Below are 17,730 nucleotides of genomic sequence, written 5' to 3' on the forward strand. Positions count from 1 at the left end.
TATACGTTCACACATATTGCCTAAATGCAGATTTTTTTGTGAAACCAATGGGAGTGATAGATGGCGCTAGTGTAATATATACGATTATATAGTGTACTGTCAAAATTATCTCATTCATATTAATAAAAAAAAAAACAAAACCATCGTACAATCCGCCATAAACTAAAATTTCATCACCATCTGGACGAGTGGCGGTGCACCACCGTGCGTTTTTCGAGGCACTTTCTTCCATGCACAATCACTCGTTGGAATCAACTTCCAGCAGCAGTATTTCCGAATATATACGACAACATAACCTTCAAGAAAAGAGCATATTCCCTTTTAAAAAGCCGACAGCACACCTGCAATGCAGTTGGTGTTGTGGTGATCATGGGTGGTAGTAGTCACTTACCATCAGGTGAGCTGTGTGCTCGTTTGCCCCCTGTGTTGTAAAAAAAATGTTTTTTTTTTTTATAAATAATAATAGAAAAATCCTTGAAAGAAACAAAAGTCAACCTGTAATATACTTTATAAAGCTTTCAGCATAAACATTCTGAAATCCACTGTTAGGCATTTTAGCATTGCTTATTTTCCTATTTATTATTCAGCGCAGCGCAGCGTAGTCAATTCGCGAAGTTAATATGGCGAATGGACTCCAATTTGGTCGGATACGGGTAGATCAAGAATAGTAATAAGTAGTCATCATGCGCGTTTCCATTGATATCGGATAAAAAGTTCCATAAAATAGCGATTCTCAAAATTCGCTGCAAAAAACTTTCACCATAGACAATGAAATTAACGCAGTAATTTTTTTTTTAATCTACGTAAAATTTTTATTGTTCAAAACAGATTATTGTGCTCAAATTATTTCTCGGTGTCTATCTGTTTATTTATTCATTCTTTTTCTACCACATTACAAATAAATGTCTAATACGAAAGACGGATATAATGCTATATAATACGAGTAGTATTCTCTTCCAGTCAAACTTTGACAGAATATAGTAATATAATTTGTCTATAATCAGTATCTATGATTTCAATCCAAAAATTTTTAATTAGAAATCACTAACCTCCAAATGAGACATCAGCTTATTTGTTGCTCTCAATAAAAAATAATAATACTGGTGCTTTTTTCCAATAGACTAAAAGAAGTAAATGCATATTTATTTAATACTACCAAACTATCTTTTTCTTTTAATCTTTGTTATTTTAGTTTCTCTACTTTTTGTAACTCGATAAAAACATCCTATATACCTTCCGTTATTTCTTTTTATAATTATTTTACTAATGCTACTGCAGTCTTAATTTACTTTTACTTATAATTTGAAAATTTGCCAAATAATAAAACTCTAAAAATTCCCGTTAATCAATTGTCTATTTATACTTTCTTTTCACAATTTTTTTTTTAATAATTGTAAACTCGTGTCGTGCTATCCAGTGGACACAAGTTAATTGGTTTCGTTACATCTAGGCGCGGATGCGGTGTAGCAATTAGGGAGACGCGACCGCTCCCCGCCCGCGATACTGGCGCAATGAAACCTCACTGTAAAATGCAACGATTTTCAACCATTTTAATTCTACCTACTTCAACTTTCAATTATATATTTTTCTGAAATATTCTATTATTTTGGGCATGCGGTCCCAACATGAAATAAACTAGCTCTTCCGTACCTGTGGGTGCCGTAAGAGGCGACTAAAGGACCTTAATGGTAGAGGGATGAGCAGCAGCGTCCCTCTTAAAATATCTCTAAAAACCTAACTGCTGTTGCCAACTCGCCTGCCAAGCGTGGCAACTACTGGCAAACTCCCCTTATAGGGAAGACTTATATTAAGCAGTGGACGGCTGAAGTGCTGATTATATTATTTTTGCCAATGATTGCTAACCCGCTTACTAGGCATGGCAACTACTAGTAAAGCCCTCCCCCCTCCATAGGGTCTAGGTTCAGCAGTGGACAGTAACAGCTGACATGAAGATGATATTGTTTTTACCTTTGTTTAACTTACAATGATAAAAAAAGCTAATGAACCATCTGATGGAGTGATTATTGAAGGCCTACAAACTTGCCAGCACTTTGGACATGAATGCATTTTGACACTTATTACTTACACTCAAATGACATGCGGGATAGTCCTTCCATTACTTCCTTCAAGAGAAGACTGAAATCACACCTTTTAATCAATTGTACATGATAATTCTATGCACTTATACATATGTATTTATATTTATCTATTTACTTATTTACGTATTTATTTACATATTTATACACAATAGTCTTTGTTGTATTTACATTATTTTCACCGGTACCTTTCCTGCACTGGATTACCCAAATTAAATTATTTACTCTCTAACTACACTGGGTTGGCTGGAAGAGATCTCTTTCAGAGATAAGCCCTCCCTTGCTAACAAGTTGTTAAACTAATCGTCGCATATATTGTTTAAGTGCAATAAAGAACATAATAATAATTATAATTCCTTAAAACTATAATATTATACAACGTACCTTACAATTTTATACGTATAATATACCTTTCTAATTGAAAATAATCATACCAGCACGATTGCTTGGTGGAGAGCTTAGTACTAGAAAGGAAACTGCAACAGCAGTATCTATGCAAAATATTTGTGTTCATTACATAATTGTTCCGAAAAAAGAAATGTATTGTTTTTAATATTGTTCGTATATCCATTGCTGTTGTTCACATTGCGCTGGGACACTCACAGCATCAGCTGAGCCGGTTCCTTTTACCGAGCGTGGGACACTTTTTGTATATGTTATTTATATTTTGTGTGTAATTGTATGGCAATAAATGTTTCTATTCTATTCTATTCTTTAATAACAGTGTTCTATTAATTAATTAGAGGATATATATGAAGGCATATTTATAACCAATAGGTTCTTTTCTTTGTCATGTTATTTATTAATTAGTAATGTTGTATTTTGTTATTATTCACTTATTTTTAATCTTCTTTTTTTGTAAATCAAAATCTATAATTATCAATTCCTATGAAAACTCATTTTGAAAAGATGTATGTTTACTCTTATTTACACAGGACTTGTTGAATATCTTTGATAAACCTATGTCCTTTTGTATCTTAAATACTATATAAATGCCAAATTTCTAAGACAATTAGTTGAGAGAGACCAATACGCCACAAGGTAACGACCAAACAGTAATTTTTAACCGACTTCAAATAGAAGGAGGTTTTCAATTCGGTTGTATTTTTTTTTTATGTTTGTTATCCCATAACTCCATCAGTTCTAAACCGATTTGTAGAATTATTTTTTTTTTATCTGAAGGAATACTTATAGATTGGTTCCATAAAATTTTTATTATAATCAATTTAGTTTTTAAATCAAAATGACGGATTTTTTCACAATTGAACGGTCTTTTTGTTGAACAGAATTTTTAATTATATTTCAGTAACAATAAAAGTAAATTGGCTTCACTTTCACTTTTTTAATTTTTTATTTCTATGTTACAGTATGGCTGTACCTTTTATATGACCCTCACTCTATAATCTACGTATCTATAAACGAGTGAATGCGAAAGATGAAAAAAAAAGCCATATTAGCTCAACTTTGGAAAGGCAGCCGATACGTCAGACCTCCCCAACATTTTGTGACGCGTGACCGAACAAAGCTAATGATGTCTACGCTGCAGGCCATGATTAATGGTGCACCGCGCGGTTTAATTCTTGTTATTACCGTAAATGTAATCACATTGCTGAAAGGGCGAAGTTGTCAACGACCCCCGAAACAATGACCATTTTTGCTTTAATCTCCTTGAAGTTAACTTGTAATAGGTATGCATTTGACACCATTAATCTTATGAGAAAGCAGCTTTCTGATGTGGAGTAAATGTATGTTATGGTGAATATATTTAATTTACATAATTACACCGTAGAAATGCATTATAGACATCGGATTTCTGGGCACTAAATATAATTTATCATTTTTAAAATAAAGTTAGTAAATCTGTAGGGTCGAGTCAGCAAAATACAAGAAGAAAGTAATTAAATGAGAGATAACAGTAAAAAATTAACTGTATTTACTATATCTTGACACATATATCTTAATTATCCATAGAGCTATAATATAAAAAATATATGAAAATACCTTAGAGCCTAGATGGTCGCGTACAGCGCGATACCACTTTCCATCAGTCAGCTTGTTTGTCATTCTTTCCACTATATTTTCAACATATATCTTATTTATCTAGAGCTATAATATAAAAAATATATGAAAATACCTTAGAGCCTAGATGGTCACGTACGTCGAGGTTTTTACAAAAACTACAGCATGGAGTTCTTCAAGAACAAATAAAGTATCTTCAGGGTCGGTAATGCGCGCGTATTGCCTTTAATATAGTCGACGTTCATAGGCTAGGTAACCGCTTGCCATCAGGTAAATTGTATGCTGTTTGCCACCTCAGTACTATAAAAAAAATGATTTAATCAAAACCAGCTGAACGTAGCGAACAAGACTAGATTTAAAAAATATAGTAACAATGTTGCTATATAAAAATTTATTCTCCGTATGGAACAAAATCCGTAACGTTGATTCATTCAATAAGTATTGTTTTAAACACCCACTGCTAAAAGAGGAATGTTTGCCATTCACCCTATATTTATTGGTTAAATTAGTTCTTAAACAGTTGATCGTACTTAAATTCCTATCTTATAAAATCAATGTAAAGTCATCCTTAATATTTTTAGACTACCAACTTCCACAGCACTTTATTTCGTTAAGGTTCTCCTTCGTGCAGGACTGGGACTGCCGACAAATGATAGAAGAGATAATGGGATATATTTTATAACTGTGGTCTACAGACACTACTATTTGCGATTCCTCAGACCATTCTGAAAAGATTAATTTAAAAACTCTTGGTTAAATATTACATTTAGAACATAGAGTTTAAACTCAAATGTGTTATACAAGCACATAGGTTTATTCAAGACGAACAAGATCCGACAAAACAGGGTTATTTTCGTCATGGTAACTAAAATATGCTATTTATATAAGTATACCTATTAAATAATTTAAGACTTTGTTCCTCGTAAAACTGACTTTAATTACATTACTAATAAGTTGGTAAAAAGTCAATTACAAAATAATAATCAAAATCGGATAACAATTAGCTAATATATCGTGTTTATATTTATAATCAACCGTTAAGGTTTTGCAAGTAGTTGCCACGCTTGTCAGGCAGGTTGGCAACCGCAACTAGGCTTTGGTGATATTTTAAGAGGGACGCTGCTGCCCATCCCTCGGCCATAAGCTCCCTTAGTCGCCTCTTACGACACCCACGGAAAAGGATGCCAGTATCTACACGGCTAATATGAAAATACCTACTAAATAATTTAAGATTTTGTTTTATGTAAAAAGTAGCTGTATTCACAATAAAATTAATATGCTACTTGTAATTTAGTAAAAAAACCTTTCAATTACAAAATATTAATTAAAATTTAATAACAATTAGCAAATATATTGCGTTTCTATTTATTATTATATGAATCAAGAATCCATCATATCATCAGCAACCCTTTAACTATCAACTTCTGAACATAAGCCTCCCCCTGGGTTTACCAGTAGTTGCCACGCTTGGCAGGCGGATTGGCAACCGCAGTTAGGTTTTAGAAGTGTATTTAAAGGGACGCTCCTGATTAGTCGACTCTTACTACCCCCGGCCAATAGAAGAATTAATATGTACTAATAGAAAACTTCCTTCTTTTTGAAATTAATTGATAACAACTGTTCCGTGTTAGTAAATACTGTAAACAAATAACCAACATTTGCATAAAGGTTAGATTTATAATAACAGTTACCTATAACGGCTACCGGCTAATGGCAACGTCGACAGAGCGTTAAATTAATTGTGCCCGCGACTGATACAATAAATCAATTTCGTCTGCACTCGTAATAGTTAAACAAATGGACGTCAATAAAGTTATAAAAAACCCAACTGTCAAATAAGTTTATAGGATAAAACAGGAATAAAAGCTGCCATATTTATTTTGCTCTACGACCAACAGGTTTACTGTCTTTTTTTATCAGTGATAATGAAATGGTAACCCCACCTGCGCTATCGGTATACACCGGCGGGGCACCAGTGAAGGATGATAGATGAGGATGAAGCAGGTCATTTAGCCCATCGTGATGAATTCAACAAGAATTGTTCACGGTGATTTCCAGGGGGAACCACGTGAAGGTCGACCTAATAGGGCGTATTGGTAGCAATGGGGCTGTCAAATTCCATTGCTAACAATCCCTTTCCCCCTCAAGTCTACTGTTGAATCTAATATCACCATCAATCAAATGAATTACCAATGACAATTTTGTTAATTCATAAAACAGCAATTTAGAATTAGGTTATAATTGAGGTCGGATTACAATAGTTTGCATTGGCAAATTTTTTTTTATGCAACTTAGTACGGCAAACAAGCTGACGGCCCTGATGGAAAATGATAACCGTCGCCTAAGCATGAGCGGTACCATGGACAAAACAGAATATACTTTTTCTCCCATGATATCCCCTATGCGTTGTCATTCCTGAGGACTCAGGTGTTATATCTCTGTACCCTATAAATTCGCTGTAATTGTAAGTTACACTAATATGAATTTATCAAAACAATAAGAAACCGTTATGTCGCTAGTATTGCAATTCGAGAGTGTGAGACGTCTCAATTTCAATATCGGTTTATTGGAATTTATTTTCACACAATGAAGAGTAATGTAACGATATCACGTTTATTAAGATGTATCTAATTATTTTAGACTGTACTTTACGCCAAAAACCTAAATATATAATATTCATATGTGGTATTTGGCTCTTTAGTATCAAGAGAGTAAAATATATAAGACTATATTTTTTTTTACTTTTTTGCAAGATATTGTCTTTTAAATCTTTAACTACGTACCTTATTCAAAGTTACTTGAAATGTCTATAAACTTAATTTGCTCGAGCAAATGAAGTTTTGTAATTAAACAAAATAAAAGTTACCCGAAATAATCTCGGAACGCGAAATAAATGGGTGTCTGAGTGATTTAATGTTATAAATACCGTCTCGTTTCCTGTCGTTTGATGGAAAAGCAATTTGGGTTTCAGCTTAATTAGCTTATCGTACAACATCTGTGGTTTCTGTAAATGTAAAATATAAATTAAATCAACTAAATTGAACCAAGGGAGTTGCGATCGGATCAACGAGATCTTACAAATAATTTTATGTCAAAACATACTTTATCTCGCTGCGTTTGCATGACAAGCCTAATTAAAATGTTTGATTGAAAGAAGCGTTTAGGTTTAGCCAACATCATAGTATGTATTTTGTTGTAAAAGGTTACAATTAACTTTTTAACCAAAAATAAATTCAGTATTTTTACATATTTATCAACCATTAGAGACGTGGGGGGAAAGGGATTATCAGTAATGAGACTAGAGGCCCCATTGCTAACATATACCTTATCAGGTCGACCTCCACACGATTCCCCGTGGAAACTATCTTGATTGTTTTTTTTACGAATTTATCACTATAGGCCGGATCGGCTTTCATCCTCACCTATCATCCCTCACTGGTGCCCCGCCAGTGTATACCTTTAGCGCAGGCAGGGTTACTATTCCATTATCGTTCATTTAAAAAAATATTAAAATATATTAACTAATAATAACTATTTCATTATTACCATTGTACATTATATCTAATAAAACAACTTTGAAATTGTGTTCCGCAAAATAGACAAACTAAAATTGTGACAAAACCAGTTTTTTTTTTTTTTTATTTTATTTTATTTCTAAACTACTGAACCGTTTTAATCAGAAGTAAACAAATGTAAAAAAAAAATTAAAGTCTTATTAATTAAGACTTATTAATTTGCTTTAATGTTTTACTCGATATAACTGCAAATACACATAGCACAGGCAGTCTAGTACTGGCACAACAATGATGAATTTTGTTTCGCTAAAAAAAAGACACGTAACCAATGAACAATTGAATTGCACCCTTTGACGCCGTATCAAACCGCGTGTTGTTTCAGACAGACCCACAAACAGATCCATACTCTTTGTGTCTCACCCTAGTTGATGACTAATGAATATCTCGAAAGAACATTTTTAAATTTACGGTTTATATAAACCTTATCGTTACTCGCCATAAGGATCAAATTGGGTTTTGCAGAGGCCATTCAAAATTGCTACTTCTCATCCCAATCAAACTTTAGAAGACCCCTGATGTTGAAAGCAGGTACCTTATTGCGGTATTTCCATGCCAACAAGGTGGAAATCCTTACAGGTCAATTTATAGTGGTTTGTTTATTTTTCGTAGTGACAGTGGGCGGTCTGTTAATTAAGAGTGCGAATGATAGGCCCTATTCATTTTTTTTAGAGGGTATTGTGGCTTGAAGGCTCCATCCATCAAACAGCTTGGGACGTGTCGAATGACTTTGTAAGATCTTTACGTGACGATGGATCATTTGTTTTAAACTGTGATTTATTAACATCGACTTTACAAAGATACAAGATATTTATAAGTTCATTTTAAGAGGATTCTTACCGAAAAAAAATTTAGATTTTTTCCTCCATCATGTTCATACAGAAACTTATCAACGTGTTAGAAATATTGAAAATTGTTGTATTGTTTATGAATTGTTTATTATCTTCATCATATCATCCGTTAACTGTCCACTGCTGAACATATGCCTCCCCATATTGGGAGTTTTGCTAGTACTTCCCGCACTTGGCAAGTAGGTCGACATCCGCAGTTAGAGTTTGGTGATGTTTAAAGACGGATATTTCTGCCCATCCCTTGACAATTAAGGACTCCTTACTCGCTTTTTACAACATCCACGATAAAGAAAGATATGGCCTACTCTATAGCGGGACACACGGCTTTTTTTATGACAAATTGTTGATTATAATTGTCAGAAATTCCAAAGTTGCCACACTTCGGAAAACTTTGATATGAGCTCTCTTAATATTATTTATTAAAAGACTACACGCGTATACTCTATTTGATAATAGCTGGGTATAATAAAAAGGATTTTCAAAACTCGTTAAATTCTTAAATTCGGTTTTTTCTACAGGCGTCAGCAGCTCACTATCAAAGTCAACTGTCAGTGTTAAGTGCGGAGAACGATCGTCTTCGCGGGCAACTGTCGGCTCTGTCGGCTGGGCTGGGCGGCGGGGAACACGAGCGACGGCTCGACGATGTCGCGCAACAAGTCGTGCGGGCCCTGCTCTCGCAGAAGGTATACCTTGTTTACTAAATTAATGGTGACCTTGATAAGGTTCGATCAAGTTCAATTTAAAATGGTATAGTTACCATGCTATTGAATTATGTTCCTGGAATTCCAACCTTATTGACTTAATCTGCTTTAGATAGTGGTTTCTGTGAATTCTGTGTTTGTCACAGGTAAATGAGGATCAGCCTCCCCTAGAAATGTTTTATTACTATTTTTAGGAGAATAAACAAGATTCTAAACGCTGCTGCCTTGTCCTGTATCGTGTATAAGATAGTGAAAACGTAAAAAGGAGAAGTTGATAGGAAGACGGTTAAGTCATTGTTTACTACAGAAATAATTTCTTATTGAAATAATGTACTTATATATCGATTTTAATACGCTACAAAAAATCTTTCAATTTTCACTTATATTAAAATGAGAATTCTCTGTTTAAAATCCAACACAAATCTACAGAGGACCGCGAAATATCTATATCTCTTAATCCGGTCGAAGCTAAGATGCATCCCGGAAATTGTTTTCTCATAATTATGGCAGCCCGTTTGCCGCGCCCTATGGATTATGTGGTGCTACATTCGCGCATAAATCCTGTGAAATGGGACACTTCGGCCTTAGCTGGCACCGTAATAATTTTACCGTATCCCTGGACCACTGTAATCTGGTATAATCTGGCCGATAACGCGACCGTTTGTGTTTAAATCCAGTCCGCCTGCGGTCGCCATGTTGTTTTAGTTTTCCCGCCAATTTGGCGAGCATAAATGGCGCCATACTTTTATTTGAATGTAAAACTATTTCAATTTCCAACGTTAATGTCATTTGTCTAGTAAGTGTCTATATAATCCAATAATTCACAATAGAATTTTGCAGGTAGCTATTAGTTGTGGTGAACATACATGTACCTATGCGTTTGTCTCACGTTTCAATTAAATTATGCCTCCGCCTATATCCACGATGTATATAATATCAAGTGTCGAAATTTGCTCTGCGAAATTACACATTAATACTCTAATAATCTTACGAACTGTCTTTTATCATCGTGTGACACCCCACGTCTGTAATTACTCCTTTAGTTGTGGCGATGACATACGCACGTGCTATAGATATTTTACGTATATTTTGTTTCTTTGAACATCAATCATATTCGCAGTGTGCCTTCTGACGCTAATTACTGACTATCTAAAGCCTTAAATAAAAATAGATAGATAGATAATTTTAACTACATTATTGTAAAAAAATCGATTTATTTTAAAAAACCAACTTTACTTTTGAGTAAAACAAAAAAATATATGTGTATCATTTATTTACTTTATTTCTCGTATCATTTTAGGAAAGTGTTCAACCAATGGAAGTAAATATTTTTATATACAAATAAATAAGAGCCCAAATACGATAGAAAGTTTTAATCCTCTTAACACTACGCATCCAACCGTCTTGTTTCATATTTGAATTGTGTATACATATTTTATTTAAAATTTAGAGAAATTCTAATTCAAACTAAAAAAAATTCGCTCATAAAAATTCAAAAATTAAATATACAAGGTACTTAAAATCTACACATAAACAAATATTTAAAAGCCAAAATATGTTTCAAATTTCAGACTAATTAATATCTATCTAGATAAATTAAAAGGATAAATTAATTGTATTTATAAAACGAATTTCGGGACTTCTTACTACCTAAAACTTGGTGAAATATTTTAATAAACATGATTCTGTCCCCACGAAATTCGGCGCAATGTCCAAAAGTTGGCAACACTGAAAGCAATGTCTTGCTATCCGCTATCCTATTCCCCACCCTACTTGTAATTACGGCCCGTCAATTACCTCACTCGAATTTAATTTAACTAATGAAGCATAATTAAAATATACGCGCCTATATTCAAGACAACTGACGAGCTATATCCAAATAGGGGAACTTTTTCGGCTGTGTTACTTCCTAATTTGAATTTCAGCGTATCCAATTTAATTGCTGAAAGTATGGCCCGAAATGAGTTTTCCACAGTTTAATGGTTCAACTGCAAATTAGTTTGTTATTCAGTTTTTTATCGAATTTAAAATAACTTATATTTCCTGAGAATATATGTTTACTTCCATTTTTTTTTTTATTGAATATATAATGGATGCTGTAACTAAAAGTCATTTTTATTTTATTTATAGCTGAGATGATACAAAAAAATAATACCTAAATACTATTTATACTTAAAAATTGCCTAATCTAATCGTCATTGGATCTCCAGACCTATATTGAAATTAAAATCAGCTGTAAAAATACAATACACAAAAATATATTGTAGGTAAAGCAATTTAAATCTATAATACATCTTTGTTTGGAACCTGTAGTACACAGCAAGAATTTCCAAATATTACGCGTGCGCTTCAATTAATTTCCTCAAAAATAATACGAAAAACTTAAATTTCTCTAATGGGCGATGAATAACATAATAACAGTCTGTTTTAAAAGTTTTATTTCAATTGCAAAATAAACAAAAATGTCTTTTTTTTAATTTACAGAGCGTACGCGAAGAGTTGGGATGCGCCCGCGCAAGGGTACGCGAGCTCGAAGCGCAAAATCGAGCGCTGAGTGCCCTCCTGGTGCGGCAGCTACGCCCGCAGCCGCGGCCCTCGCCCGCCACCCCCCTCACACCACATACACCTCACACGCCAAAAGACTTGCAAGGTAGAAATAGTCGATTATGTCTGCACATTAATAAAACACAAACATATAACAAACAATACAACAACCTAAAAAAATTTTTTTTTTTTATACAACTTAGAATGGCAAACAAGCTGACGGCCCACCTGATGGAAAGTGGTAACCATCGCCTATAGACATGAGCAGTACCATGGACATAACAGAGTATACTGTTTCGCCCATGATACCCCCCATACGTTGCCATTCCTGAGGACTCAGATGTTATTCCTCTGTACCCAGTAAATTCACGCCATATCCCACTCTTCAAAACGAAACACAGTCATTCAACTACACACACATCACATTTGCTTCACGGTAGAAACACAAATGGGACAGAGGTACTCAAGCAATCGACTTTTGTACAAAGTCTCCTTCTGAATTATATTTTATTATTTTTTTAATTATAAACCAAATAAAAGAAAATAAATAAATAAATTTATAAATAGTGTGACTATTTGCAAATTTACATTGACAGCAAAAAAATACATTATAACAAAATAAACTATTTGTAATAACTTCCGGCTACTATATAAAACAAATTGAACATATAAATAGACAATAATATTATAATTAATAATCTATAACATTTAAATTAAATTTAAATCACAATTTAAAATAAAGACATAAACATACCATATCTACACCACTATGAGTGTAGATATGTAGATATACATATGTAGATATGTGTATCCCGATAGCCACGCACTTTGGCTCAAAAAATTTCAGAATCATAGTAGATAGTGAAAAAAACCCATCAAGAATAATTCTAGAATAGTTAATTTTAAACTTTCGCGTTATTTACACATATTTTTAAATACACAATCGGGATTTAACGCGATGGAAAAGATTGTACAGGTAAATAGTACCAGCATACCTGCTTCTTTATTGTCAACGTTCTGACGTGGATTACACCACGTCGTGATCACAACCAGCCATCTAATCAAAAACCAAATAGGGCTTGTTCTACCGGTATTAATCAATTGATACAGACATTTACTTCCAAGTTCTAAATTTAAATAATTATTCATAGTGCTCTTCATGTCTATAGGCAATTACAATTTTCCAATCACATGAATCGTCAGATTATTTGCCATTATAATTTGCAGAAAGAATTCAGTTATCAATTTCTAATTCCGTTATTAATGCACGTATTTAAAATTAATTATAATAATTACATTTCAGTACACCTTGTTGACGTCGGTTCCTGCGGGTCTCTGGTCTCATTCCGGGACTCCCCACCACCAGCCCCGCCGGTGCCGCACCCACATCCGTTAAGTCAAGACGACAAGCGACGGCATCAAATCCTTGCCGATATTTGGACTGAGCTTAAGGTAAGGTACACCTAAGAATAAATTTATCTAAATTAATTAAAAATTAAATTATTTAATTAAATAAAAAAAAAAGTATATTAAACGTAAATTTCCATATTTATTAATTTAAACACCTTTATTGACCAAATAAAAAACTGTACAAAAGGCAAACCTAATGCATTCTCTACAAATCAATCTTTGAGAACGCAGTACTTTATGAATAGGAGAGCTAATTATAATCTACGTATACTTAATAATATATCTACGTATCTATTAAGTAATAAACGTAACATAATTATAATAACATAAGATATTGATTATAAAATACATATATAAGTATAAAGGAAAAATAATATAAATATATACATATCAAACGGTATTCTTTCAGGGCCTAGAAGTGACTCCAGCTAATTTAGCCCGTGCGTTGTCAGCAGTAGATCCTACTCTGTGGGCTGCTCCAGCGAGACCAGCAACACTAAGCCTCAGTATGCCACAGCCTAGCACTGATCCGGTTCGAGGTGAGTAATCGTTTAATTTTATTCTTTACTAGCTTGCCCGCAACTTCATATTCTTGGTTGTTAGAATAGACTAGTTCTTCTATACACCATCTAATATTAAGATAAAATACCAGATTTTATGTTCGGCTGTCCAAACTGATGTAGTAATGATGTTGGAACAAACATACAAAAATTCTAAATATTATTGTTTTTGCGTCTATTGCTAGAGCAATAGAATAGTTTATTAGAATTAACACCCCTCATAAATTTTTTTTTAAATGTCTCTATTTACAGAGATCGTTCAGCTTCACTTTTAGTATATTAAAAAGAGATGATATTAAACTAATTAGCTCACAAATAAATTATTGCTCCTTCCAGGCGCCAATGGCGAAAAAGTAACTGAAGAAGAAAGTGGCGAGCAGTGTGAAGCAGGTGCAGAGTCTCCAGAAAGTGGTGCGAAAGATGAAGGATACTCAACTATGTCTAGCGATGTACAAGCCGATGCTTCTAGGCAGAGTGACCACGCTGCTGATCGCGCCTTACCAGATTTAAATGAAGCGTCTGATGAAACTGATAATCAAACTATCGTCTCCATAAATCCCAGGGAATCTCGTCGACATGCCAGACTTTTAGCAACAGATGCAGATTATATTTATTTTCCAATAGGTGTAACTTTTGCGGGAGTCAGGGGCAGCTATCCCCCGTCACGTCCAGTCTTGCCGTTTCAACATGTCGTTCGAAGTTTCTCAGATTCCCATCTTTGCCTAAAACTCTTGGCAGGGACTACATGCCCCACAAGCTGTCTTGATAGTCCGTCGCCTAGCTCTGGAGTGTTAGTATTAGACCTGAAACCTGCACCCGAAAGACCACTAAGACGAGTTGCAATAGCTTCAACTACGAGTTCTGAAAGAGTTTCCTGGGGAAGTACTGTAGATGAACGAGCCGATGGTTCGCAATATGATGCGGATTATGTTCAACATTGGCTAGAATTGGATGACGCCAGATCAGCATTACAGCAGAGACATCGTGACTTAGCTGATTTAGAATATGATAGAGCAGAATTGGAAGACTGGAGCCTATCTTTGTCATGCGAAGATCTCAGAGACAGACAATCCCCATTTGCTGAAATTACTACTCCGGGACAAATATCGCTCTCAACATTACCTAGCATAAGAGAAGATGATGCTTTAGAGTTAGAAGAAGATGTAGGTGATTGCTTATGGAATGATTGTGGGTTTGCGACTATAGAAATTGATGATTGTAGAATAGGAGATGACCCCGAAACATCAGACAAACGCTGGGAGAGTACCGGAACACATTCACCGGGTGGATCTTGGTCTAGTGCTTCCGATGCACCCGATAAGAGATCAAGTACAGCGTTGAGTGAAGACGGTGACTGTGCCAATATTGGTGTAGATTTTACAAGAGATTTTTATCGTCTCGTTAAATACGAGAGCACTAAAAGTTTAGCATCAAACTCATCAAGAGGTTTGCCGGCCCAAGAGATTATACCTGTTACAAATCATTTGAGAGTTCACGATGTTCAGGCCATGGCACTTCAAGATCGTGAACAAGCCATTCAGAATGTTCTTCATTTCATTGCAGAGCAACAAAAGTATTGTCGCGACAGAGAAGAATCTGACTCAATGTCTTCACGGCCCGTATCTGAAATACGTGAATTGCCACCCCCGTATGCCGCTGCTGACTTTGACGATGACTCTGTCGGTCCCCGTAGTGAAGTATCGGAGGACAGACAAAGACCAGATTCTTTTGGTAGTTTTTCTGAGAATGACTCTTGCGATGTTTCTAATGACCGACAAAAAATTGCACCTTGTGACATTGTTTCCGAGCCAAAGTCAACTCCAAAATTTATAGAACGAGAAGAACCGTATGCGGAATCTGGAGATTACTACGATGGATTATCACGAATAGAAAACGGAGAAAACGAAATTGATGAGCATCATATTTTAAAGGTGCAAAGAAAGAATGAAATAAATAAAAGTATAGATATAGAGGAGGAGCCTGTGGCCCAAATAAAAGATGATAGGTGTGATCATGAATCTAGTCGGAACCTGGACCACAGTTCAGCATTGAAAGAAAATACAGTAAATATAAAGTTAAATATGCAAAGCCCAGTCGCCGAGAGGGTAGATGGCGGAACTTGTTTAACAAAATCATCAAGTTTCACTTTCCCAACTGGAGAAACTGAGATTTCTCTAGTAGAAGAGGTATTGAGTGCTTGCAGAAGAAGCACAGGAACTTTAGTTACTGTTCCAGAAGAAGAGGAAAGTTCATCGCCAGAAACGAGTTCACCTCAAATGACTGAATCAAATACTACAAGCACTTCTACTGCCGAAACTGTGATAGTAAGTAATAAGAATGATGCAACTCAGAAAGAAGTAAAATTTAAAAGCGAGAAAAGTCGCATACCGACCCTTCTGGGAGCTAAAAGACCTCCATCTTCGCCAAATAGAACTAGATCCAAAATACCAGTGGCAGAGAAACTCAAACCAGGAACTACTAATCCCACTCCAGTTCCTGAACCAATTATTGTGAAGCAGGATCACACACTAAGTTTCCATGAAGCTGCTACTTCTAAAGACGTCATAGAAGAACTAAATAGGTAATTTATTATTTTACTATATTAAAAAAGTAAATATATATATATTGTAACAGTATAAATTATTATATGTATAATAATAATATTTGATTTGGTTTTTAGAATGATACGTCAAAATGACACCTCTACCACGAGTGAAGTCAGGACAGAAGATAGAAAAGAAAAAACGCATACTCAAAAAGACGGCGCTTTATGGGCACCCACAGGATGGGTACATGTTGAAAAAGATATAGATTTCAGCGATCCTAAGGTAAATTACAAATTGAACCTACTCAATTTTTCTATTCTCTCCGTATTATAAAAGGAACATACAATGTAGTCCATATTTTTTACTATTGACAAAAATCTCCCATTCGTGTTTCTGCCATGAACACACGCTATGTTTGCATGATTGTGTTTCAGTTTAAAAAGAGAAACATGATAGTAAAATTACAGAGTACAGAAACATAATACCTCAGTCATAGTTTAATATTCTAAGTCTCACAAAAATCTACTAAAACGTGATTTGGACAAACATCATTCTACCGACCGAATAGGCCTCACAAATTTATGATAAAATTTATCAGCTCTCTAACAATACAAATACGAAATGGTTTTGAATTTAAATCATACTGTAATATTAACAAGTGATAGAAAAATTCAAATCGATATCCCCGTACGTTTCAGGCGCGTGCAAACCTGCTGGATGTGATGTTAGCATCAAGTGACTCGTCTCCTTCGTCCTGCGGCTCCTCCCCAGCAGAACCACCGCCACCTTACTCTAGGCTCCACCGCCTCCACAGATCTAGGAGACAGAAAACTGGTAAGTTGAACTGTTGATGTATTCAACTAAATGTGATGTAACGAAATCAATTTAGGAAGCATCCATTCATTATGCACTGCTATCTACTATAGCCTGTATATAAAGTTTAATGAATTTACAAATAAACGATTAATTAATAAGGCCATAAGACTATCTACTGATACCCAATAATAGTGCCAATCAAAAACTTATTAATTGATTTAATATTTCCATTTCTTACTATATTTTATTTCTGTGATAATTTCAACAAAACTAGATTATTTTGTCATCAAATTCTATTGAAACAAACTATACCCCTACCATCCGTTTGAACTGTTCATGCAGAAAGCCACATTACCAGATATGTCCATAAGAGTTGCATAATTTTTGCATAACTAACTAGCAATACAATGCATTCAGCAATGGACATTTATGACTGAAATGTTAATCTGTATATTGGAACCTGAGAGATGGATGCTTTTTAATAATGATACAGAAGTTTCCGTTAGATTTACTATTACTGTGTTGCACAATTTCTAGGTAATTATTTTTTGTAAGCTATTTGTACGCTATTTATTAATAGATAGGTCAAAAAATTTATCAAAACGCTTAAAAACA

At 34.5% G+C, this 17,730-nt stretch overlaps 1 protein-coding gene across 8 annotated transcripts in view; it reads left to right on the top strand.

Moving 5' to 3' along the window:
* The window catches only part of LOC113517440 (uncharacterized), a 512,876-nt gene that overhangs the window by 490,319 nt on the left and 4,827 nt on the right, over positions 1 to 17,730 (top strand). For 7 of the 8 annotated variants that reach the window (XM_052903325.1, XM_052903447.1, XM_052903411.1 and 4 more), the window contains 7 exons: positions 9,057 to 9,221; positions 11,724 to 11,889; positions 13,087 to 13,235; positions 13,603 to 13,732; positions 14,090 to 16,334; positions 16,434 to 16,581; positions 16,998 to 17,133. In XM_052903325.1, the coding sequence (XP_052759285.1) occupies positions 9,057 to 9,221; positions 11,724 to 11,889; positions 13,087 to 13,235; positions 13,603 to 13,732; positions 14,090 to 16,334; positions 16,434 to 16,581; positions 16,998 to 17,133 (3,139 nt within the window). The remainder of the gene's footprint in view (positions 1 to 9,056; positions 9,222 to 11,723; positions 11,890 to 13,086; positions 13,236 to 13,602; positions 13,733 to 14,089; positions 16,335 to 16,433; positions 16,582 to 16,997; positions 17,134 to 17,730) is intronic. The other variant, XM_052903481.1, reaches the window with a different exon arrangement.

The sequence above is a fragment of the Galleria mellonella genome, unplaced genomic scaffold, assembly GCF_026898425.1.
Source record: "Galleria mellonella isolate WM207_F2 unplaced genomic scaffold, CSIRO_AGI_GalMel_v1 utg103, whole genome shotgun sequence".
NCBI classification, from domain to species: Eukaryota; Metazoa; Arthropoda; class Insecta; order Lepidoptera; family Pyralidae; genus Galleria; species Galleria mellonella.